Here is a 23,842-nt window from a genome sequence, read left to right as displayed (position 1 = left end):
CTTGGACGAGTTAGGATATCTCCATTTATGAACATAAATAGAGAAAATCATTTAGGTATAGATATATTCAAAAAAGATACTTGGTCTTCAGTTGGCTTATAGTCGAGATTTCAGAGTTGTTGAACTTTGTATAGACTAAATCCATCCTATTATGAGTATTTAGAAGAAGGGTCAATTGAGTGCACAGGTTGAAGATTGGTGTAGAAAAGTAATCATCTTCTAGAATTTGATTGAAAGATTAAGGTGTGTCATTCATACGGCGAAGTGGTGCTTATTTATTTTTTATATTTTATCAAAACAAAATAAGCTTTGGGAGTGATGTCTTGTTGTTGTGCTTATAGGTTCTCTTGCATCGGAAATTAAAGAATCGAACCTGAGACATTAACGAGCATACTCCAAGGTCTCAAGCCAACACCACTAGATCATCTTAAGTGGAAAACTAGAAAAATATTACACTTCAAATTTTATCAATTGTGAGAAGGAAGGGAAAGAAAATATTTAAAATTTGTTTAGTTGATTTTTGCAAAAGGAAGGGGAGGAGAGCAAACTTTTCTCCATTCATCATTCTAGCTACTTGTACCAACCTTGAATATTGATCAATCATAAACAGATTTAAAATATGTGAGGGAACAAGTTGAAGTACCATTTTGTGATGATCCTTACACACAATTGTGGCTACACCACTCCCACTTCAACCTCAAGCATCTACCAATACTGGATTTGGAGAAAGAACAACTAAAGGAATGTGGTCAAATCCAAGTTTTTTGATGCTGTGACGTGATCTTGATAATTGTTTTCTAAGATGAACAATGGATAAGGCACATAACTGACAACCTACTGCTAGTCCTATGTAAAGTATGTTTTGGGGAGATGATTTTTGAAGCATGATTCATAATGTTCATGAAATAATACTTGAACAATAATTCTCAACCAACCTTAATATTTTCCTAAAAAAACTTGGCAATAAGGTGTATTAAGGTTATAGCTTACAAGTCACAATAGACAGGTTATTTTTTCATCTTATTCTAAAAAAGAAGTAGCCTTAATAACTTCAAGTCAAAACAGGAAAGAGCAATTGGAAATGCTAAACAATGAATAAGTAGTAGGTTGAAATAAAAAATAGCTCGGACTAAGATAATCATCGAACGGTTAGGCTAAGTTAAATGCGGCAAAAGCTAACACAAACATCCTTAGAAACTGCTATCAAACAAAATATTTATAAAATTGTTTATAATAACAAGCATTAAGCTTAGCCGCAAAACAACAAAGGCCATGAAATTGTATATAATAAGGAAGAATGTAATAATAAAGGCATTCAGCTATACACAAACCAAAGAATTAAAGCAACATAAAATAGAAACATTAACTACTCCATGGAATCAAAACTGGGAGCATACCAGCCCAATTGATCATTAATTTGCTTGAGTCTTGCTTCTTGACCCTTTGAATCTCCAAATGCAGTAGTGAAAGGGTATATATAAGTCACTTTTGCTGCCATACACCTAAAGGCAACCACATCACCTTTCACCAGAAACTCAAGTACGTCTCTATCAAATTTTCCATCAACTTCAGCTTGCAGATACTGTCCTGTATATTCATTTTAGCATAAATCAAGTTTTGCCTAGTAGCTTGTAAAACCAATGTTTTAATTAACTGAACCATACATCAAATCAGAGAGACCTATAGGTCATGGTTCAACAACTTTAAACAGCTCAGATATAGACGAAACTGCAATCGGATCGTTCAAATAACCTAACTGTAGACAGTGCTGATTCACGATTCAAGCAATTGAACTGTCTAGTTTGGTTCAGTTTTTAAAACATTGTGTAAAACAATTAACCCTTCCTTATTGTCTTTGGCCTGACCTAGATAAAATCATTTATAACGTAATACATAAAATATATTACAACTTTCCTTGTTCATCACTAGAGTCTAAGAATAAACCATCAATTTATTTCTTAAATTATCACACTCTCTTCAATTTAGTCCTGAAAACGTATAAAAATTATAAGTATTGAAGTTGAATTCGAATCCCACATTGACAGTGTTCCTAAGTTGTGCAATGTGCTGTGTGCATATGTGTCTGTGCACCTTCATCTTACCAGCTAATTTTTGAGAGTGAGATTCAAGCTCATTTGACAAGGCTTCAAATCTGAATTTTGTAGGGCATGTGGAAAACGAACCTAGGCATTGTATATAAGTAGTGCTTGGACTCCCTCATTTGATGAGCTAGCTTTTGGAGTCCATTTAACAATAGTCCCTAAAATATATAAAATTCGTCATCTTAGTCCCTCAATTGATGGTTCTTTTTCTTATACTTCAATATTATTTAATTATCATGTTCTACATTTTCATTGCTAATTGGCTACAATTTCTAGCAAATAACAACAACACCAATGGTAAATTGATCAAAAACAGAACTGTGTTTGAATTACCATCTGGGGTATCTTCCACGGGCTGAAATTTCACATTTTTCTGAGTCTCTAGAATTGCTTCACGTAGTCTCTGAAAAAGAAAATTATGAACAATCACAACATGAGATAATAAAAATACACAATGCTTTTTGAACTCTGAGTAATAGCTTAGAAACCTGAATAGCATTATCCACTGAATTTTCAGGAACCGTCCAAGGAAAATCAAAAGATGATGACTTCGGGTTTGTTGATATGCAACCAGGATTTATTGATGGGCAAGGTCTAATTTTTCTGCAAGAGAAAGGTTACAAATAATATTATATAGAATCCATGGTATTAATTATGAAGCATATATTATATAGAATCCGTTAAGCATACCCATTTTCTAATCCAAGTTGCAAGTTTTTTGATTGAGAAAAAGGGGTGGTACTAAGAGTGGTTGGAGGGGGTTGAGAATTGAGGGAAGGGATTGCATGAGAAGGTAGTGGAGATGTTAATGTTACAGCAATGGCTAGAGAGAAGAGATTTGGTAGGAACTTTTGTTTATTATCAGAATTGAGTTTGGGAATGGTGTTAGTGTGAGTTTGAGGAAGAGGATGGAGAAGACGAAGTATCAAACTCATGATTTTTATGGAGTCTTCTATCCACTCACTGCATCATGTTTTTGCTCCATTCTTTTTCAGCCATAGGTGACGATTGTTCTGTTGAAATGTTGATCCTTTCTGAAAGGCTGTTATTGTTCACCACATAACAAAAGAAAAATATAATGTATAAGGTCTAGGATTTGTCAAAACAATGTAGTTAGAAAGAGAGATCTTAATAAAGATGGTTAATTAAGTTCTTCCACGAAAATTAAAGACTATGACTCCAATAGTATAATTACAAAAGTGAAAGATCTCAATTGTCATTTTTTAGTTTGATTAAAATAAAATGTAGTTGATGGTATCCATAAATTTCAAAACAAACACTTATAAGAGCTTTCCTATATACTACGAGAGATATATCGTGAAGACATCACGATAAGATACATATCAATCATAATATATTGTTTTGCGCAAAACACGATGTTTGGGTGCAATACAAGTGAGTAAATACATGCAGTACTCTTTTCGTGAAAATTTTGCTTGAATTATGTCGCGATAAATAACATTTAGAACTATATATTTGTCCTTCAATCCAAAGAGAAAGGTAAGCAGAGTATAATTGTGTATCATTCCTACTATTTGAGGAGGTATACGTAATGGAAGGGATAAATCTTTGAGGAGTCGGATCATTCAGTATCGAGGTTGTAACGTTGGTAGCAATCCCTTCCATCCTTGCTTCTTGTCTTTGTCTTCGTATTAAAAGTCGCTACTTGCTGGTTGTTGCAGAGACGATGATCCTCTAACTAGGTCAAACATCTAATGGATTGGACTTAGGCTCGATGCCTAACAAATCATGGCAATCAAATTCCATCCCCGATTGTCATGCTTTGAATCATATTCCACCTTGTTTCATCCTATGTTGCCTCGCTTTGAATCATATTCCACCTTGTTTCATCCCTCGTTGCCTCGCTTTGAATCATACTCCACCTCGTATTGTTGAAACTATTATAAATGTGGACAATCATATATTTCTTATTATCTCGTCTTATTACATTAAACCATTTTTCCCTTACAAGTCTTATATTTGGGGGATTGTGGATTGTCATAAAAATATTCCCATTTTGACCCATGCTTGCTTCATGCTCTTTGTACTCGACCCATACCCATATGATAATCCTCATATTTGACCATACTACTACTATCTTGAGAGCTCTCTTACTCAGTCAAACCACTTTGATCCTTTGACATGATATTAATTGCGTAGTGGAGTGATTTCTAGAAGATCCCTAAATAATAAGAGAGGAAGTTAGGGTGACAACTCCTATAAATAAAGTCCAACTACTCATAATTGAAATCTACATCCTTCACTATCTCTACAAACTTGGGGTTTTTATCACGATACACTATTGACAAGATCTTACCTCATAAAGAAAATGAAATGTCACAACTCTCTTTTCTTATACAACATTTTTGTCCGAAAAAGTTTAGAAAAATAGTTCAAGTTGATCTCACCGCAAATCATTTGGGTTAATTGAGATTCAACATATACATTATAACTTATATTTTTATAATTTTTCAAATCTATTATTCATTTTAATAATAATCATAGTTGTAAATATATACTTATATTTAATCGTAATAGACAAAACAGTCGATATGTCCGAGTGGTTAAGGAGACAGACTTGAAATCTGTTGGGCTTCGCCCGCGCAGGTTCGAACCCTGCTGTCGACGTTTTCTTTTTTCATCTCATTTTTAATTTTTTCCGCCATGCTTTTGTTTTTTCTACTCATTGATAACGATCAAAGTTAGGGTTTGCAATTCCTGAGACTCATAAGATAGATAAACTTCGCATTGGAATGGAAGAACAATCCATAAACGGCACAATGTCAACCAAAACGACACAAGATTTAGCAATTGAAGGTCACAAATACTTAGAAGAAACCATACAACATGCTTTCAAGATACTATCTTCCATGAACGACGAGCTTTGCAATCCCGTTTGGTGGTCCACTTCTCCTTCCTCTGCTACCTCTCCCAATGCTCCTTCTTCAAACGGTGACGCCAATTCCGAGAATTCCGGCCAACACGCTGACGGCGCTGCTCCCAGTGGTGGTGCTGGTGGAGCTCTTGATGAAGCTCGTTTGAGGTATAAAGATGCTGTTGCTGGACTTCGGAGTGTTCTTGCCGCTATTCCCAATTCTCAGAAGGTGCAATTTCGAATCCCTAGTTTTCTAATTCGGGTTTTATTGTGTGTTCTTTTTGTTACTAGATCTAGATTTTTTGAATCATTGAACTTTAGGTTAGTGGAAAATCAATGAATTGGCAAGTCCAAAACTTAATTTTTAAACTCTTTTCTGCAGCAATAAGAGTTGCCAAGTTCATTGTAAAGATTGTATTCCTAATCTTATTTTTTCTTAAGTAACTATTCATCGATGCGACACACAGATTACCTTTTGCTATATATAGGAGAGAGAATCAAGTGAGAACTCATGCTTCTCTTGCACAAGCTCTAAATAACAGCCGCTCAATCGAAATTAATGGTCTGATCTCATTAAAATGTCACGCGTCTCCATATTCTCATCCCCTACCTTCATCCTCGCTTGACATATGCGCTCATCTTTCTTTGATGCAGCTACAATGAATTGCTTAATCAAATTTCAAAATGTAATTTGATTCTAATCTTTTCTAAAAATATTGTTTCCAGGCCAAGTAAAAAAATTAGGAAATCACAAAAATAGTTGAGACTAAACAAAAACAAAGATGCCACAGTCTTGTATCAATGAAAAGCTCGTGGTTATAATCATTTAATTCAATTAAATAAAAGGTGGAAAAAAATTGTAGGGTAGTCTTAGCGTTGATAGGTAATGGATAGAATTATGCAATGCCACTCATGAGAGACCATCGATTAGAGCATACAATACCGTGTTCATATGACAGAGTGGATAGTATTGTTCAGGTTAATGAACAAAGGGGAAAGATTGAAGATCACTACATTTTTTTTAATCCTAAACATTGATTTTGAATCTTTGATTAAACAGCTACTATTGATGGTTCATATGTATCACAATAAATATAGGTTATCACTTAATATGCTCCCTTTTTTTGGCACACACTTAATATACTTGTTCTTATTTTGTTTTCTATTTTATAATATTTAGATAGGAAACCATAAAAACAATTCAGTACGTCTTTCAAATTTTTTTCCGAATATTTCAAAATAGGAAAGGGAATGAAAGCAATGTGACATTTTTTGTAATTATTGATAAAAATTGGAAATTCGTAAATCACACAGGTCCTTTAGTGGTCACTGTGACTAGGCCATGCTTTGGCATATTCTTTGCGATTGATGTTGTGAGTCAGTTTCATAAGTTCATAACTCTCCTAGTGGTGATATCTGGGATGCAATTATCTGAATTTTGTGATACTTTAAGGTCTCTCCCAGGAAGGATTTAGTATTAGTATATCACAGGCAATGTTCATAAAATTACAGTCGTGTATAACGTTGTTGACTGGGATGGATCTCCCAATCAAGTAGAACATAGTTGCCAACTCATGTGGTGAACTGGAGTATTGAGTCATAACTCGCTCTACGTTAGAACTTTTATAAATAGAACAACTCCAATATGAAATGTGATTTATGTTAATTGTTGAAATTTGGGGCCTAACTCATCCTTAAAAAACCGGCTTGTATTAGTATTAGTATATATCACAGGCAATGTTCATAAAATTACAGTCGTGTATAACGTTGTTGACTGGGATGGATCTCCCAATCAAGTAGAACATAGTTGCCAACTCATGTGCTCAACTGGAGTATTGAGTCATAACTCGCTCTACGTTTGAACTTTTATAAATAGAACAACTCCAATATGAAATGTGATTTATGTTAATTGTTGAAATTTGGGGCCTAACTCATCCTTAAAAAACCGGCTTGTAAGGTGAAGAGTGCCTCCTCTTTATAAACTCTTCTCAAGAGGGCTATCTATCCAATGTGGGACTAAATCCACCCCCTCAAAGCCAACACAATGAAGGTGTTGGAGGCTGCAATGAAGGCTAACCAAAGGTCGCAATTTAGGCGACTAGGGGCGGACCGCAATTAAGGCGGAATTTCCAACATTAATCTGTGATGATCTACCAACACCTCATATTGCTTCAAATCTGGCTTTCCGTACGATATTAGGATGAGCTAATAGAAAAGGACAGCAGGAGGTATTAGGATGAGTTTCTTCACCTTGAGTGAAAATCTGAAAATACTTCAGATTCAGAGTTCATCACCTTGAGAGGAAATCTGAAAATACTTCAGTTTCAGAGTTCGGAGATATAAATTGAAATCTTAGAAATGAAGTACGACTACATGATGGTATTTTTTTCTACATATGCACAAGGGCTTTAAATTTATACCACAGATAAGTTTAACACATGATATTCCGGTAATAGCGTAACATGATGAAAAATTTGAAAACTCCTATTTATAGAACCTTATAATGTTGCAGCACCGATTGGAGCATTGAGTGGGCTAACGAATGAATTTTGCTTTTTGACTTTGACTATGTTTTATTACTTAAACTGCTTAAATTCAATAAGTAACTAGCTATAGTTTTGTTCTCTGAATTTTTAGCTAATGAATTGTGAGTTTCAATTCCTTTAGATATCTTTCTGGCTTGGTAAGAGACAATAAAAATCTCTTTACACCAAGGTTTGGTTTGATGTCTTTTTAAAATGGGGTTGAAAATCTTAACAGCGACTAAATGAAAAACTTCATGAGACTGTGGTAAATTACTAAATAAATTCCGAACTCACTATTTTTATATTATTGCACCTCTATTATACTGCTAGGAAAAAGATGCTGCATTAAAAGAAAATTCTATTCAGAAATCAGTGTCTTCCTTACATAGACTTAAGACTCCATATTCTGTTAAATGATCGGGGTTATTGACTCACAAACGTGCATCTTATTGCGAGCTGTATGACCATCATATTAGCTAGCAAAGCTTTTGTTTTCCTGTTAAACTAACTTGGTTAGTATTATAGGCAAACACATTTGACGGTGGTTCAGCTGACAGCCCTATGGACGAAGCTGAAATTGAGAAATTGGAAGAGCAAGCCTCTTCTTTGAGAAAGGTTTGTTGTATTAACCTCTGTCTCTATCCTTGATCACACTCTTTCCAAACCCCAAACATCGAATTTATTATTTTAGTCTCGGGTTTTACTGTTTTAGTTCATCGGAAAATACCTTTTTCATCAAACTATGTCAGCTGCAGTTAACAGAATCTAATGACATTCTTATGATGCGTTTTATATTTTTAGTTTATTTCTGAAACCCTGAAACAATTTCAATTGGGAAAAGCTTGTGGATTCTTGACTGAAGTTATTAAGAGCCTGTCTCTTTTTTTATTAATTATATTGTTGTTAAGCATTGGAATTTCAATCCTTAAATGTAGGAACTTGGCAACAAGAACTTGCACCTGAAGATACTCATAGATCAACTGCGAGAACTTATCACTGATATATCAACATGGCAAAGTCCTTTTTCGACCTGAAGTTGGCAGTGCTTGCATTTGTAGGGTGATATAAAAAATAACTGTGATCCAGATTACATTAAATGGTAATGATGCTTCTTTATATTTTACCAATTGAAGTTGAATCGGTTGTCTTGGTACGTTCTCATCCTGAAACTACAATTTCAGAGTCGTGGAATGATAAAAGATTGTCTGAAGTTTGAACATGTTTGTCATAGGGCTTGTATTTTGTAGAATATTTGACAAATTTTGCAAACTAGCAACTTGCCAATCTTTGCTGATAATTTGATGTATTTGATGTAATCTTTTATTTGATAGTTGCCAGAAATTGCACCTAAATAGTTTTCTCTTGAGTTAGAGAAAGGTGTCTGTCTTTTGTACGAGGATGAAACTTTTAATGATTTTATTCACGTAGCAATTTGTGCAATTCATAGCTTGTTCCTAAGATGGGTATACTGCCTTTTATATTTCAAGTCTGTTCATTTGGTTATGAGGATTATCTGGAAAAGGAAAGGGAAGGTGGTAAAGTAGTTTTATGTGAAAAACATCTCCGTCTTCTGTGTTTTGGAGTTAAAGATTGAACGGCAAGAAAACAGAGCAGTATCTTGTCTAAGATTTTCTTTTTAAAAGTTTATTACTTTACCAATTGAATGGATAAAAAATATCACACTGTGGATGTGTAATGTGTGAGTGGTCCCTCAAGTCTACATCCCCTTTCAATTTATAAAAGAAAAAGGGTGTCCAGTAGTGACCACCTATATAAAGAAAATTGTATCTATTTCAAATCATTTTCTTTACATTTCCATTTTTTAATCCACTAGAAAATGTTGCGACAATGTTCTGTGATGTCTGCCGAATATGTGTGAGTGCGACCTTCGCTTTTTGTGTAACCAGCCACTAGATTTGACTGTGCTGCAAATACTATGTTCTTACAATATCCCCTCTATTTAGGAAGTTTTATGTAAACACATTGTTCTGTATGACTTCTGAACTTGTAAGCATTTCCCTCATTTTGAGCAAAGGATATGACTATCCTTTGAGAAAAGGTTGATTTTTAGGATGTATAACTGGAGATTTTGTATCCGATGAGTATATCATGGTGTCACCTGATTCTGTAATTTTCTTTACGTACTTCAGATACTTACTTAAGATCTTGACAAAACAAGCTAAAATCTTCATATAATAAAATAAAGAAATTTAAGAAATATGCTCATGATATTGTTTAATCTTTTTTCGTCTTTCACTCCTTTTATTTTGAGTCCATCTCCGGGCTACGATTGTGTCTTGTGCTAGACTAAGTAAATTTTCTGCATTACATCATTATAGTCGAAGAAGATGAATATTATTTGTCTATCCTTCTAGAACTGCTTACTAACTTAATAAAAAGAGGACAGTCCAGTGCATTAAAGCTTCTGCATATGCAGGATCTGAGAAGGGGTCCCGCCATTTTGGCATATTTTATGTGTCTTACGCAATTTTTTTACACAAAATGTTGTTTCCAGATTCATAGAAACCCACCATTTACCAAAAAATATTGTTTCAATATAATGTCATGCAGCTAGCTCATGGAATTCAAGAAATTCACATGATAATACAAGCAATTCAAAACAAAACTTTGTACGAAACGATTGAAGTTTTCCCCTTCGAAATAACTCACCAACCAAACCTTCACTCTCTAAGTTGATTTTATTCCATCTTCTCAAGTTTTCTCAAACAGAGAGAATTTGAGAGACTTTTTATGCTTGCATTGCATTACTAACTGACAGCATACTAGCAGAACACAATGACAAACACACACACATACAGAGACTTCGCCTCCTTTTGCATTTCAACTTTTCACAGTCCTAACAAAATCTAACCTAATACTAATGAAAAGACTCGTAACTTATAATAACTAGATACAAGTTTCCCCCACAACTCACTTTTTTTTTTGTAGTTTATATTTAATTGTGAATAGAAGTTCTAGTAGTGAGAGAGGATCTCATGTCTACAATAGCAGACTCATCCGCCCCTAACTTGATAGCTTCTTTGCTAGCTCTTATGAATCTTGAAACAGCTCCCTTCACGTAATCATGAGCTTCCTTCACACTCATCTTCTTGCTCATTTCATCTGGGAAACTGCTCAAGAAGTGATCTCCGTTGAGAACAGCTGCCAACTGAACTACCTCACTCTGAAACTCGGAGAGGCCACCATTTTCTTTTGCTTCAGTAGTCCTTAGAGGCGTCACATCCGGCAAAGTCACTGGAATACACACATTAAACTGTCTTAATATTTCTTCACATAATAAGGTCAATACAAAAGAAGTTGCATCGTCAATGATTATAACTGATAAGTCTATTCACCCCCCTTGTAATACATCATCATTTAAGTTTATAATGTTTGATTTGTGTTTTGGTATATGATTATCGAGGAATTCATACCTGGACAATCCGTTCTTGGTGAACTTAATTCCCCAACAATATCCTCAAATGTCCCAGCCCATGCATCTCTGTGAGTCAAAAAGTTAGAGGAAAGGTTGAACATCTTCTTTATGGTGGCAGGAATTGAAGAGTGCTCAAACTCGGAATTCGCAGCTGGTCCTTTGGGGCTTCTTACCACTGAAAAAACCAGATCAGGTTAGCAAATAGTGGACATTTTGAACCAATCAATATCATGTTGAAGCTTAAGAAGAATCTAATCTATGCACTAGAAGATTTTAGGTAACATTACTCATATCAACGTCAAGTATCTTTGCTTAATTTGATTCGAAAACAACAGATCTTAACCCTTACTATACTCAAATCACAAATGAAAAGACAAGATTCCTCAACCACAAAAAATAAAATTCACCTAACTAAATGTAACTCATGGTCAAGGTCAAGGCTATATGGCAATGTAAAGGCGTTGGAATAGTGAATACCAGTAAATACAAAGGACAATGGTCCCAAAAAACATAATATAACATCCAATAGAGTATTAAAAAAAATGGAAAATGGCTTTGACCAAAGAGGGGAAGCTGGAAAATGATAAATAAACTAAGATGATTTTGAGCTTACCAATCCCTTTCTTGATCCAAGGAGAGACCATAATAGTAGGCACCCGAACACCTAACCTATCAAACTTAAAGAAATAAGGAGCAGGTCCTGTGTTCCCATCTGGACTAGGAATGTTAACAAAAGGAGTCTTCACATGATCAAAAAATCCACCATGCTCATCATATGTAATGACCAAAAGAGTTTCATTCCACTGTGGACTTGCTCTTAGAGTCTCATAAATCTCCTTAACCAACATTTGTCCATTTGCAACATCATGAGATGGGTGATCATCATTTGCCGGCAAACCCGTCAAGTCAAAGTACCTAGGCTCAATCACTGTCAAAGGTGGAAGCTTCCCATTTCTTGCATCTTTCTTGAACCTCAAATCATACTGATGAAATTTAGATATGTACTTCAATTTCCTTAGATTTCTATAGAAAAGTGTTGTTGGTATGTTTTGATAATAAATTCCAAAGTCCAAGCCATTATGATGCATAGAATCAAAGATTGTTTTTTGAGGATACCCTATAGCTAATTGTCTCTTGACATGACTTGTTGAACCTTGAGAAGTTGCAGAATACACAAAAAGCCTATTGGGTTGTGTTGGACCAGGAATTGAAGAAAACCACCTATCAAAAACTGCAAATTCCTTAACCAAAGCAGCATAAACAGGAACAGATTGTGGTTTAAACCCTTTCATTACAGTCTCAGAAAGATTCTGAGACACAGACAATGCTTGTTCCACAAATCCATTCATTGAAGGAATTGAACCATTACCAAATACTTGTTGCAAAACATCCTCAAATGAATGACCAGGATCCGGATCCACAAACTCTGCATCATCACTGAAACAAATTGTGTCTTTTCTTGGACTTTCTGTAGAAACAGGGTTGCATTCATCTCCATTGACACCATCTATTAAAGGGTTGATAGCTTTCTTCATCCAACCAAGCATGTGATCAAAGGAACGGTTTTCCATAACCAAAACAACAATGTTCTTAATAGGTTGCTGTTTTTGTGCATAGGTTGTTGGGTGAGGGAACACACTTGAAACAGTGAGAAAAAGCAGGAAAATGGAGGATCTGATTTTGCTAGCTCCCATTCTTTTCCTCAAGATGGATTCTTTTTGCAAATGGGTGTCTAATTCTGGTTGCTTATGTGAATTCACAAGGCATTAAGTTATATTTAACACTGAAAATAGAAGAAATGAAAGTATGTATGTTATTGTTATAAAGTAGTGAATCTAAATGTGAAATAAAGTTTTTGTGAGCAAGATTTTTCACTTACCTTGTTGGAAGTTAGATATTTTATAGATATATAGCAGAAAGAGTAGCAAAAAACAGAAGAGGGAAAGAGAAGGTTCTGGTTTTTTTGTTGTTTTGTTTTGTGCTTTACCTCATTTACACTCACTCTAGTTTCTCCTTTAGCTGAGTTTAGAGCCCATAGAAAAGAGGAAAGGTAACGCAATTAAAGGAATGTGATTAGAGTGTGTCGTTTTGTGAGTGTGTAAAAGAAGTTCTTACGTGCTTCTTTTTCCTCCACCACCGTTTGTAGTAGTGGGATCACTCATTCATTATTCATAACATGTCCACTTTTTTAGCCTCTTTATTATTATTGCATGTTGGAGGCTTTATTATATTTGTTACCTATACTTAAGCATCATTAAGCGATTAAGACACCTGAGTCAACTTGTCAAAAGAAAAGAAAAAAGACACCTAAGTAAAAAAATAACACTTATGCTCATGCACACATATTATAACGAAGGTTTGATATCATTCTCTCTCAATCACACACCAAAATGATTGTATTAGGTTATTTTACTATAAATGAAGGAAAGAAAATAATAATTTTATTAAATTAAATTGATTAATTACTAGTTGAGTTTCATTATCATATTTTTTTATAAGTATGGTAATATAGCATATTCACATTTGAGAGAGAAATTGTAACGATTCAAGTGTGAGTGATTTTCTTATAAATGATTTTATTAAATTAAAACATTTGGTGGGTAGAGTGTGTTTGTGTTGATTCAAGTGTGATTGGTTATTCTTATATTGACTATGAATGAGTTAAATAAATGATATGTAGGATATGTGACTCATCGATTCAGTATCTTAAGATTTTACGTGGAGGTGTGGTGTTTGAATCTCTTGGTAGTCATGATTGTTGGAATATTAATATTTTGCTCTCGATGCTGTTTCGGTCTTCTCATCACATGGTATCAGAGTAATTTGACGGAAGAAATGAGTAGATTCATCAATGTAACAAATTAAGTACAGTTGTAAGATTGATTCACTTGAGAGAAAAATTGTGAGAGCTCAACAAGAGTGGTTAGTTAAAAATCAACTATAAATGATATAATTGACATATAAGAGATTACTCATATACTCAATAACTTAAGGTATTGAATTTTCCTAAAAAAAAAAAAAAACTTAAGGTATTGAATTAAAATATGGTGTCAATGTCTCTGACCACTTTTGACTACTGTTGTACATCCGACTCTCTAATTTGTGTCAAATAGTCTATAGTAGCAAAAGTCACACACATTAAATACCAAGAAGAAATGTTTTTTTAGTTTGAATTTATGTTCCAATATATCAAATATCATCCCAACTTTATATAGCTGTACTCACATGACCAAAAGTCCCCTACTTTTAAATATTGAATTATTTTTTATTACATGGTCATCCATCTGACGGAGAATAATTTTGTTACATACTTAAAATTAGTATGGGTTGAGGGCAGCGCCTAGGTTGTTGAGTTGTGTTCACAAGACCAAATAACAAACTTTGATGGATTAGAATCCTGGATGAATTAGGAGGAATTTAAAAGATCAGTTTGATGTATTTTAACGTTAAAAACTCTATATTTTATGTCCTACTTGACTTTTGGAGCTTTATAAAACTCAATTTTATATCTAAAATAGTAGAGTGGAATAAATCAAGTATACATATGCTGAAAAAATGAACAAAAATTGGTTCACTGTAACATAAAATAATAAAAGTTGTTCAAATAAAATACAATATATCTAACTATCTAAGTCTCTCAAAAACAAAATAATCTTCTCGTGAGTAAGGAAGACAAATTCTGCTTACCTGGAAATGCAAAATCAATCTGAAACTTGTTTCCTATCCAATGATATATCACAAATTTATGAAAAATCATTCTATCTTAATAAAAAAATGTAATCAGATTATAAATGAAATTGAGATTTTTTTTAATTATAATAAGAATGTGGGGACAGTGACACTCTGTAATTGCAACGTAGAAATTAGCATCCTCATCCACGTATGCATTTGAGGGCAGAATGGTCAGTGGAAGATATTTGTATTGTGATTAGATTCCATGGACCCATTTTGATATTGCCACCAGACTAGTCGGTTAGTAATTGAATATACACAAAAACGATGCATGTGAAATGAGACGAGTAATTTCAATCCATATTTTGCCAATAGAGATTTCGTCATCACCTGGTTTCCTTGTCTACACATGAAGAATAAACAACACACTATATATTATACTAATTCCATATGGTGATTAGGACGTTAATTGTCTTTTAGACTTAGAAGTCCGTGACCGTGAGACGAGAAAACAACCAAAAAAAAAACTGTTACTTTTTCACTTAAATGATCGAAGATAGTAAGTAAGGTGGTATTATTACAATGCTGTGACACGCTTCACCTTTTACCTTTGAATTTTGCCCAAGTGTCCAACCCCTTCCTTGAGTGAGGAAGGAGGGGCTATGACCTGGCAAGAGGCTCGTAATCACATGATCAGATGGACCATACTCTATTTTAGGATGGAGGAACATTTATCACTCAAAATATCTTGTTTTGGGGACAAACAGATACACTTCCAGCAACTGAATACTAACCGATATTAATTTGCGCCTGTCACTACTATTATTCAGCTCAGCTCAAAGAGGGTCCAACTTCTAAGAAAGAAAACATTTCAAAATTTATGACAACACAATATCACGTCACTGAATGCTACTCAGAATTATTTTGATTTTGATAATTTACAAACAAAACCAACATATAAAAAATATTAGATCAGTAAATCCAATCCTAATCAAGTGGTTTTATAAACTCAATGTGAGAAAAAATGGACATAAACTTTCGTTAATGTCGTTTATTCTTGTACACAACCTCGACAAATAAGTGATACAAAACCCTAAAATTACAAGTATACAAGCAGCAAGGGAAGACACATCCCAATTTTCATAAAGTGCAATGACCAACATGAAAAAAAATATTTTAACCTTTATCTCATATAGAAAAGAATGTAGTTGTACAAAATTCCAGAATATGAATATGTCAGGTGCAGTCTGCACCATACAAAGTTCCAGTTTGCTTTAGATTGGCCTTTATATATCAACAAAAAGCTTGTTTCTTCCTTCGATCAAACTCGCTTCAAATATGTTAAAAGGCCTAAGCCAGCGACAAGAGCAGCTCCGGCAGCAACACCACTATATGCTGAGGCCCATGCATCTGAATACGCATTCTCTAAACTTCCCGAACGTGAACCTTTCCTGTGACCACGTGTTCCCTCATAGTCTAAATACAATTTCAATCCCTACAAAATCATCATCAACCCAAATTCAGAAAGAAAAAAAAACACCTTTAGTCCAAATTGCAGAGACCATTTTAAACAAATAAAGTTAGAAATAAACGAAAAAAAGTCAATATATTACAAACACTTTAAAACATATTTAATCCTGAATAATAATAATATAAAGACCGTCATCCTTATCTGCTCTAAATCAACAATTCGCGCATAACTACAGATTTTAAACCTTTTCCGGGGACAAAATATCACATTTAGGACTCGAGAACCAGCAAAAAAAACTATTATACCTTCAAACCAACGGTCCTTGCATGGTCTACAGCTGCGGCAAGATCACTGTCTGAAGCTAATACAACTTTATCATGATCTTCATCTTCATACTAAACAAAAAAACTGGTCAGCTTATGAAAAGTAGGGGATTGGGTTACATATCAATTAAACCTTAAGAAGATAAATATTATGTTTTGAAAAGTACCAGAATATGAGGCAGATTGTTAGGGTCAATATCAGTACCAAGTCTTTGAAGGATTGAACTTATAACCTCCGTCATGCTCCGGGTATCTAAACTCGTTCACAACATCACATAACAATAAAATTTTAGTTTCCTACATACAAATTTTACTTAAAATAAGGTGTCCTATCCAGTCATAAAGTACTCATAGAGATGATTAAAATCCCTTATATTTATACTTCTTTTTGATTGAGAATAAACAAAACGAAAAACAAGAAACCCGTCTTAATAAGAAAACCAGCAATCAAATGAAAAAGTAGAAAAAATTATGGACCTTGTCTAAAACCCAAGCAAACAACGGTTCTTTCCCACTTCCCACTAGGTAATAGGATTTGCAACATAGATCAAATATCCAAATCTTCCCATAATAATGCATTATAAATTGTCTAATGAAAAAAAAAAAAAAAAATTGTCTAGTGATGGCCAACAAACTATTTAAATCTAAAAGACTAAATTCTGCTTCAATGGTATGACATAATTTTGTTCCCCGAACTCAACTGCTAAACTACACTACATCTGTCTGACTTACTTTCTTGACAGGAAATCTGTTTGGATAAACAGCTTCATTAAACACTTATAGTGTAAGCGTTTATCATATAAGTGTTTTAAGAATGAACTATTTCTATAAGAAAAGATAAAATGAAGTTAAATTGTTTTCATATGAGCTATAAATTGTTTTCACAAGTCATCCTGTAGAGCTTATGGAAATAAGCTGAAAACAACTTATGAACATGTCATAACAACTCCCTCAAAGTCTCATAAACACTATGTCAGTAGATAAGTTAAAATAAGTCAATCCAAACAGACCCTTGGACATTCATTGATCTTATCTACACATGACCAAACCACCTATAGTGAGATTTTATCATCTTTTCCACCTTGGGTGTAACGTCAACTTTCTGTCTAATGCATTTGTTCTTAATCTGATAGTGCCTTGTACTTCTATAATCAGACAAGTTTGCTCGTTACTAATTAGTATTGCTCTACCTATCAATGTAGATGCTAACAAGTTATAATATTAATTGATACTTGTTACAAGCATATACTCAAACCCATATTTATACGTTTTTGCTGTACGCACAGATAGATGAAAAACAGACAAAGATCCAAAAGATGATATGTAATAGTTTGCTTACCACATGTGAATCTATGCATTCTGCCCTTTTTATCTTGTACTTTGAAGGAAAATGTATTGGGCATGCTAGCAGAAATATAAGGAATGGATCTCCCTGTTTCTCCTCCATCAGAACCTATTTTGAAGGAACTCTCACTGGAATATAATAAATATTATGTAAGTACATTAAAAAGTTTGAAAGGTTATCCAAGCAACTTCAATGCATATAACCTTCTTGTTTCATCGTCATCATCATTTGGAGGCAAGGCCATGGCTGAATCCCAAAACCTTTGCATCAAGGTGGTGGAAGCTTCGTTGTTTCCGACCTAGTTAGTGGGAAAAAATGATACCACCATTAAAAATATTAACGAAAAATATTCACACAAATCTTTTATTAAAAAATGAACCATGGTATCATAGTATTTGCCATTTGACAATTCTCAGAACTACGCTCTAACCTCAGTTAGTTAAAGATCAGCTACAGAATGACATACTTTTTAGGAAAAATAGTCAAATCTTTTTAATTTTGGTCTGTTTTTTTTGTGGTGGCCAGGGTTTGAACCCCGGACCTTGCATATATTATGCATTGTCCCTACCAACTGAGCTAAGCTAACAAGGACTTTTAATTTTGGTCTTTGATTGTGAAGCACGAATACATGTTTTATAATTCAGACATAATGAAAAGAAGCTTGCGATTTGTGAGTTTGTCCATCAACTTTGATGCTATGTTTGACTGGCCTAGTGTAGGTTTATTTTATTTGCTGAGTACAGAATATTTGAACTTTGTTTCTGTTTTTTGCTATGTTTTTTTTTTGGTTAAGTAGCCTAGCGGCTAGGGAAATTCACCTTAAAGGTGAATAAGTGGGGTGTCCGGGGTTCGAACCCTGACCCCTGCATAAAATACGCATTATCCCTTACCAAGTGAGCTAAGCTCATGGGGACTGTTTTTTGCTGTGTTACTATGGTAGGTTGATTTTTTTATTTTTTTTTTTAAATTCTCAAGGCGGTATGGTAGCCTAGTACACACAAAGGGGATGGGGAAATGAGTGCACTGCGGTTCAAACTCGTGCACTGCCAACTGCAATGTCCTGCAGCCTCAACCAACTGAGCTGACTCAGGAACAGAATGTTCAATTTTTACTATGCACATTGTTATTTTTTATATTCTGTCAAAGAGTTTCCAAGTTAATTCTACCAAGATTTCATGCGTTTATGTAGACTCTTGAAGTTGAGAACCTTAACCAGTACCATCTTCTGAACTGATGAATTTATCTCCCTTACAGAAGTATGTTAATCCCTTGAAAGCCTAACTTTCATACCATGACATGCATATTTGAAAACTAGTGATATATGTGTGTTCAATTGTATCTAATATGTGTTCCGTAAAATAAAATAGATTGTGGGGAATGATACATTGCTAGCTGTAGAGGGGAAAACCGAACCTACATTCATTAACCTCGGAAGCAACTTATGCCAAGACAGAACCATAATTGCAGGTATAATTAATAAAAATAAATCAACAGCAGTACAGACAATTAATAATTGAGCATGTTTTCTATTATTCTCTATCTAGAAATTTTGAATTGTAAAAAAGAAGACGCAAATTAATTACTTCAGATTAATTATTTGTACTTGCAGCAAACATTCAATCTTTCGAGATCTTAAATTCATATTAAGTTAAAATAAATGGGTGATGACAAAATGCATACGTTTTGCTAGAATAGAATGTCAAGTTTAGGACTAAAGTGGAGATTTTAAAAATACTAATCATTATTGCTAACATATTGATACTTATTAGCTCAAAACAGCACTTTAAAAAATAAATTTCATATAAAAATACAAAAAAATTAAACCAAGTGCATAAAACGTTAGTACAAAGTTTTGCACACAAGCATCATGCTAAAGCTTTACATAAATGAAGTCATTTTCCCGTTTTCATGCAAAAAGGATTCAATAGAGAGTCGAATCAACAGTAGTGGCACAACGCAGTCTAAGATATATAACAACCCACCTGACTAACAGTAGCCACAGCAGCATGAGTCACATGTATCACGTCGACCACAGCAACTACAATGCCATCTGTTTCCAACCACCAACACCCAAATCAGAAAAGATATCGATGCATAAGCAAACATGTTTCTTGTCCCATATATATTTACTTTACCTCTATCAACCACCGGAAGATGTAAAAATTTTCCATCATGCATAGTATGAAGTGCATCGACAATTGGTGTATCAATTATTACACATTCTGGATTTGGAGTCATGACCTGCATATTTTGTTGCATATGTATCAAGTTGGGGATAAAAAAAGGAATGAACACGCAAACTGGCAACTTGTTCTTCTAATACACGGCATTCCTTATATTCCTTTTTAAGCATCATCTATACTAACGGCATATTGATTACAAATAAATTTACGCTCTTGCTTATTTATTTTTAATATGCCCCCTTTCTTAATATATCCTTTTGCCTCTAATTTATCTCTGCAAAATTATCACTTTGATAAATTAGGTGAATATACGATGTAACCAGCAAAATAGTAATCGACAGTATCTTGGACTTTTACAACTACTAATAAATATGAACAAAATATTATTTTAAAACATCAATTGAAAGGAACGAAGTGGGTATGGAATCGGTTTTCCATCTTTTTGTTACTTGTCCTTTCTTTAGTAGAGTGTGGTATAGTGTGTTTAGATGGCTAGGTTGGGAGATTGTTCTACCAGGGGAGTTGGGGGTGTTCTTAACCTTTTTCTAGGTTTAGCGAGAGGCAGGTCTAGGAGCTGTTTTTTGTTGGTTTGGCATGCGGTTGTTTGGACTATCTGGAGATACCGGAGTGATTTCATTTTCTCTGGTAAAGTTATATTAGATCCCCACCTAGTGGATTTGATTAAATTCACCTCGTGCAAGTGTTTTTTTGGCTCGCGACCTGGACAATCCTACTCCTTTTATGAGTAGGATATGGCACGACTTCTTTGCTGGCACCTTTAAAGACTTGTGGGCTGGATAATACAGGATATCTGTGGCCATCTGACTATGGTGAGCCTGCTTTGTTCTTTCCTTTCTCGGCTGGTTTGGTTCTTTTGGGTCGGAGATCCTGTGGGAGTTTTTTTTTTGGAGATTGGGGTTTAGGGTGTTTTTCCTCTTTTTCTCTTTATGTTTTATGCTGTTTCTTTTCGTCCTGGATTTGAGTACTCCCTGTACTACTATTCTGTGACTCGTATTGTATCTTGACTTTGACCTTTCGGTCTGCTTTGTGTTAATAATATAAATTATTTTCCCATTGTAAAAAAAAGGAACAGAGAGGGTAAAAAACACATGTTCCTGATTCCTAAACATTGCTAGATCTAGATTTTACAAAATTTAAGAATGGAAAAGGTGGACAAGGGTAAATATTTTCGTCTAAATGCCATACAGATAAAATAAAGTACCTTCTCAACATGAGTTGATGCTGGTGGAAGATTTTGTGCAATTACCCGCATCAAGATATCCCTTGAACTGAAATTTGTATGCATATTATAATTGATCAAAATTAATGTTTGCAAACACACATTTCAGAAAAAGAGGACTGCTGAGCTGCAAGAAATTTCAATTGCTACAAACTTACGTAACGATGCCTCGAGGTTTGCCATCAACAGTGACAACAGCACAACCTGCATGAAGTTCAACCATCTTCTTTGTTGTTTTCAAAATCGAGTCTGTTGGTGCAACTGTTACCATCCTAAAAAGTGCCATTTTCTGTTAAAGGAAATTGGTTGACAACCAAACATACAGTGCAGAAATATTACATTTGATGAAAAAAATTCTTGAACTCAAACAAGAAGGTATTACCTACTTTGAATTCTCGTGAATGATCGTGGACAGTGATGGTTTGAATATCTTTTCCCGAAGGGCCTCAACAAATGATGAATTAGAATCTGCACAAAGATCAAATTATCATGAAATAAAACTCAGCTATTAGAAACTGTGGGATATACAAAAGTGCTATTTTTTAAGGATGTCGTCATTACAAATCGAAGAGCTAAGCATGAAAATACTCTGCATACCAGAATTAGAAGATCCCCAGTGTTTTTCAACTCCTTCAACAGCTGCTGCAATTGCTTTTCCTTTCTCTGCGGCCCTTTCCATACGTGCAGTGGCATCGTGCAAACACTTTGCTATGTCGAGTAAAGCCAAAACTTCTCCATTCTCCACCACAGGTAGATGCCTAAATTTCCCTGTCGACGTACATCAGCCATGCATTAAAAGGCCAAGATACACAGCATAAATTTGAAAAGCTGAGTACATATCTGTATACACTACCAACCTTGCACCATCTTTTGGAGGGCTTCCACAGCAAGAGTTTCAGAAAGGACAAATACCGGATTTCTTGTCATAACCTTGGAAACAGGCGTGTCTTCAGGATTAATCTCTTCGGCAACAACTTTTGTTGCTATATCCTGTAAACCAAAAATTAAGATAGAGATAAAAGCATGTGAAAATTCAAGTCATCTAGGTGAAGTCTTCTTTTCTTTCTTGTTAATTGGTTAGAAAAAGACATCTTAGTCACACCTTGTCTGTGAGGATTCCACAAAGCAACCCATTAGAATCGGTGAGTAATAGAGCATCCACCCTACGGGCAGCCATCCGACGACAGGCTTCATATACAGTTGTTGTTTCAGGTACTGTCAGGGCTTTCGAAAGTCGCAATGACTTCACTGTCCGCTCTCCTGTTAATCCCCTGTCCAATTCCATGTAGATTCTAAGATCCTATTCCGTAATTTAAATTGATAAAACCCTCACTCACTTATCTTTTCTTCTTCGATACTTAAGCAAGAGCTATCAGAGTTATGCAAAAAATAATAATTCTACAGAATGCAATTAACAACTAAAGTAAAGCATTCAAGCTCCTCTAGTTCTTTGTGAATCAAGAATACAGTTTCTTGTATAGATGGCTATGGCCTGATCATATACCTCCGCAACTGACAACTCAGTTAAAAATATAAGGAGGAAGAAGATAAATTATTGCATGCACATAGTCCATACTTGATATTTACTTTACTATGCTTTATAATTGTTTAAATTCGTAGGAAAAATTATATGTAAAGAACTAAAAAAATGTCTCAATCTCATTAATTGATCGAAAAAAACCTTGAAACTGACCCCAAACCAGTACACCAATAAAATAATTTCTTCATAAATACTACTGTAAGTGTAAACCAACCAATTAAGCTGAAATTTTAGAAAGCCACGTTAGTTTGACATTGACACTTTAAAAATACGGAGTTCTACAATTATGGCACCAAACAAGTATACCCAAAAAGTGTAAATTACAATATTCATAATCAATTCTAGTATAATATATCAAAAATCAAAATTTTGAATAAAAATCAAGAAAGAATATGAAACATAAAAAATAATGATTAGGAATCAAATCAAGCATTTAATTAAACAGTAAAATCCATAAGAAACAACAGAAGCATACATAGGGCGTGCTAAGGAAATTGATTTACGAGGTCCTCCTCTTCCGACAGCAGACTCAGAGGCTCTTCTAGGAGACGAAACACTCCTTCGACTCGCCATCTTCAATTCTACTCTACTCGAACAACCTACCTACGACTTCTCAAATTCAATTTGATCGGAAAATAGGATTCCGGTCACCGACGACCGGCGAGCGGGAAAGAGGGAAAACGGAGAGAGAAGGAAGAAGCGAAGGAACCCTGGACAGAAACGTAGCGTGGTGAAGAAATGAAGAAGAAGATGAGAATTTCAACGCTTTTGGAAATAGTCCAATAGAAGCCGTGCACATCAGCAATTCCTTTTTTGATGGAAATGGAATTTTTCGTATGTGTTACTGTCAATTTGTCAAATAGGTTACCTCCATCTCCAAGCTTGAAAAATTCGCTTTTTTCTCTTTTTACAATTCTAAGATAAGATTAACTCTAAAGTGTGAAATATATATTGATTGTGTAAAAATTTCTTACACTATCAATCGATCAAAAATAACTGTCCATTGTTAAAAATACTTGGCAATGTTTTATTCCGTTATCAATCTAAAATGTTCTACCTTGATAGTGTATTCTTTATTTTAATAAGATATAAATCATCGAATTGACTATGTTTTTAACAGCTTTTTTAAT

General features: G+C 34.4%; 4 protein-coding genes and 1 non-coding gene across 8 annotated transcripts; 2 read left to right on the top strand and 3 right to left on the bottom strand.

Moving 5' to 3' along the window:
- Positions 1 to 1,198: 1,198 nt before the first annotated feature.
- On the bottom strand, positions 1,199 to 3,178 carry LOC11428170 (thylakoid lumenal 17.9 kDa protein, chloroplastic). The gene is made up of 4 exons (XM_003602753.4): positions 2,793 to 3,178; positions 2,591 to 2,705; positions 2,436 to 2,505; positions 1,199 to 1,587 (listed from the first exon to the last, which is right to left on the bottom strand). The coding sequence occupies exons 1-4, from the start codon at positions 3,035 to 3,037 to the stop codon at positions 1,367 to 1,369; spliced, it is 651 nt and encodes a 216-aa protein (XP_003602801.1). The 5' UTR covers positions 3,038 to 3,178; the 3' UTR covers positions 1,199 to 1,366.
- Positions 3,179 to 4,648: 1,470 nt separating this feature from the next.
- Positions 4,649 to 4,730, top strand: TRNAS-UGA (transfer RNA serine (anticodon UGA)). The gene has a single exon. It is a non-coding gene; the product is annotated as a tRNA-Ser (tRNA).
- Positions 4,731 to 4,782: 52 nt separating this feature from the next.
- LOC11434561 (mediator of RNA polymerase II transcription subunit 30) lies at positions 4,783 to 8,948 on the top strand. 2 transcript variants are annotated; one of them, XR_005645306.1, is made up of 4 exons: positions 4,783 to 5,206; positions 8,028 to 8,117; positions 8,438 to 8,601; positions 8,684 to 8,948. XR_005645306.1 is itself a non-coding variant. In XM_003602752.4 (3 exons), the coding sequence occupies exons 1-3, from the start codon at positions 4,856 to 4,858 to the stop codon at positions 8,534 to 8,536; spliced, it is 540 nt and encodes a 179-aa protein (XP_003602800.2). In that variant the 5' UTR covers positions 4,784 to 4,855; the 3' UTR covers positions 8,537 to 8,948. The 2 variants fall into 2 exon arrangements, 1 of the variants encoding a protein (XP_003602800.2); XM_003602752.4 differs by having other exon boundaries at positions 4,784 to 5,206; positions 8,438 to 8,948.
- Positions 8,949 to 10,035: 1,087 nt separating this feature from the next.
- LOC11424390 (non-specific phospholipase C6) lies at positions 10,036 to 13,086 on the bottom strand. Of its 2 annotated transcripts, none has more exons than XM_024778328.2 (4): positions 12,818 to 13,086; positions 11,552 to 12,721; positions 10,937 to 11,113; positions 10,036 to 10,757 (listed from the first exon to the last, which is right to left on the bottom strand). In XM_024778328.2, the coding sequence occupies exons 2-4, from the start codon at positions 12,630 to 12,632 to the stop codon at positions 10,459 to 10,461; spliced, it is 1,557 nt and encodes a 518-aa protein (XP_024634096.1). In that variant the 5' UTR covers positions 12,633 to 12,721; positions 12,818 to 13,086; the 3' UTR covers positions 10,036 to 10,458. The 2 variants fall into 2 exon arrangements, with proteins under 2 accessions (XP_024634096.1, XP_039687672.1); XM_039831738.1 differs by having other exon boundaries at positions 12,926 to 13,081.
- A 2,496-nt stretch (positions 13,087 to 15,582) lies between these two features.
- On the bottom strand, positions 15,583 to 23,590 carry LOC11424389 (CBS domain-containing protein CBSCBSPB1). 2 transcript variants are annotated; one of them, XR_005645305.1, is made up of 15 exons: positions 23,188 to 23,590; positions 22,275 to 22,443; positions 22,030 to 22,162; positions 21,770 to 21,940; positions 21,559 to 21,640; positions 21,331 to 21,444; positions 21,155 to 21,221; positions 19,885 to 19,990; positions 19,732 to 19,799; positions 17,953 to 18,047; positions 17,744 to 17,877; positions 16,572 to 16,657; positions 16,387 to 16,476; positions 15,834 to 16,105; positions 15,583 to 15,803 (listed from the first exon to the last, which is right to left on the bottom strand). XR_005645305.1 is itself a non-coding variant. In XM_003602749.4 (14 exons), the coding sequence occupies exons 1-14, from the start codon at positions 23,283 to 23,285 to the stop codon at positions 15,932 to 15,934; spliced, it is 1,587 nt and encodes a 528-aa protein (XP_003602797.1). In that variant the 5' UTR covers positions 23,286 to 23,590; the 3' UTR covers positions 15,583 to 15,931. The 2 variants fall into 2 exon arrangements, 1 of the variants encoding a protein (XP_003602797.1); XM_003602749.4 differs by having other exon boundaries at positions 15,583 to 16,105.
- Between the last annotated feature and the right edge of the window lie 252 nt (positions 23,591 to 23,842).

The sequence above is a fragment of the Medicago truncatula genome, chromosome 3 (assembly GCF_003473485.1).
Source record: "Medicago truncatula cultivar Jemalong A17 chromosome 3, MtrunA17r5.0-ANR, whole genome shotgun sequence".
Lineage (NCBI taxonomy): Eukaryota > Viridiplantae > Streptophyta > Magnoliopsida > Fabales > Fabaceae > Medicago > Medicago truncatula.
The sequence above is the reverse complement of the archived record's forward strand: the minus strand, read 5'-3'. Positions and strand labels throughout refer to the sequence as shown.

Excerpts from the sequence above, each read along its gene's own strand:
- LOC11424389 (XM_003602749.4), bottom strand. The coding sequence starts at position 23,285 with ATGGCGAGTCGAAGGAGTGTTTCGTCTCCTAGAAGAGCCTCTGAGTCT. Across the intron at positions 22,444-23,187 it reads ATTTCCTTAGCACGCCCTAT|GGGATTAACAGGAGAGCGGA; the intron begins GTATGCTTCTGT and ends GGAATTGGACAG. Across the intron at positions 18,048-19,731 it reads CTGTGGCTACTGTTAGTCAG|GTCGGAAACAACGAAGCTTC; the intron begins GTGGGTTGTTAT and ends CCCACTAACTAG.
- LOC11424390 (XM_024778328.2), bottom strand. The coding sequence starts at position 12,632 with ATGGGAGCTAGCAAAATCAGATCCTCCATTTTCCTGCTTTTTCTCACT. Across the intron at positions 11,114-11,551 it reads TTGGATCAAGAAAGGGATTG|TGGTAAGAAGCCCCAAAGGA; the intron begins GTAAGCTCAAAA and ends TGGTTTTTTCAG. Across the intron at positions 10,758-10,936 it reads ACCAAGAACGGATTGTCCAG|TGACTTTGCCGGATGTGACG; the intron begins GTATGAATTCCT and ends TGTGTATTCCAG.
- LOC11434561 (XM_003602752.4), top strand. The coding sequence starts at position 4,856 with ATGGAAGAACAATCCATAAACGGCACAATGTCAACCAAAACGACACAA. Across the intron at positions 5,207-8,027 it reads CTATTCCCAATTCTCAGAAG|GCAAACACATTTGACGGTGG; the intron begins GTGCAATTTCGA and ends TTAGTATTATAG. Across the intron at positions 8,118-8,437 it reads AAGCCTCTTCTTTGAGAAAG|GAACTTGGCAACAAGAACTT; the intron begins GTTTGTTGTATT and ends CCTTAAATGTAG.
- LOC11428170 (XM_003602753.4), bottom strand. The coding sequence starts at position 3,037 with ATGAGTTTGATACTTCGTCTTCTCCATCCTCTTCCTCAAACTCACACT. Across the intron at positions 2,706-2,792 it reads CAACTTGGATTAGAAAATGG|AAAAATTAGACCTTGCCCAT; the intron begins GTATGCTTAACG and ends TTTCTCTTGCAG. Across the intron at positions 1,588-2,435 it reads CGTGGAAGATACCCCAGATG|GACAGTATCTGCAAGCTGAA; the intron begins GTAATTCAAACA and ends ATGAATATACAG.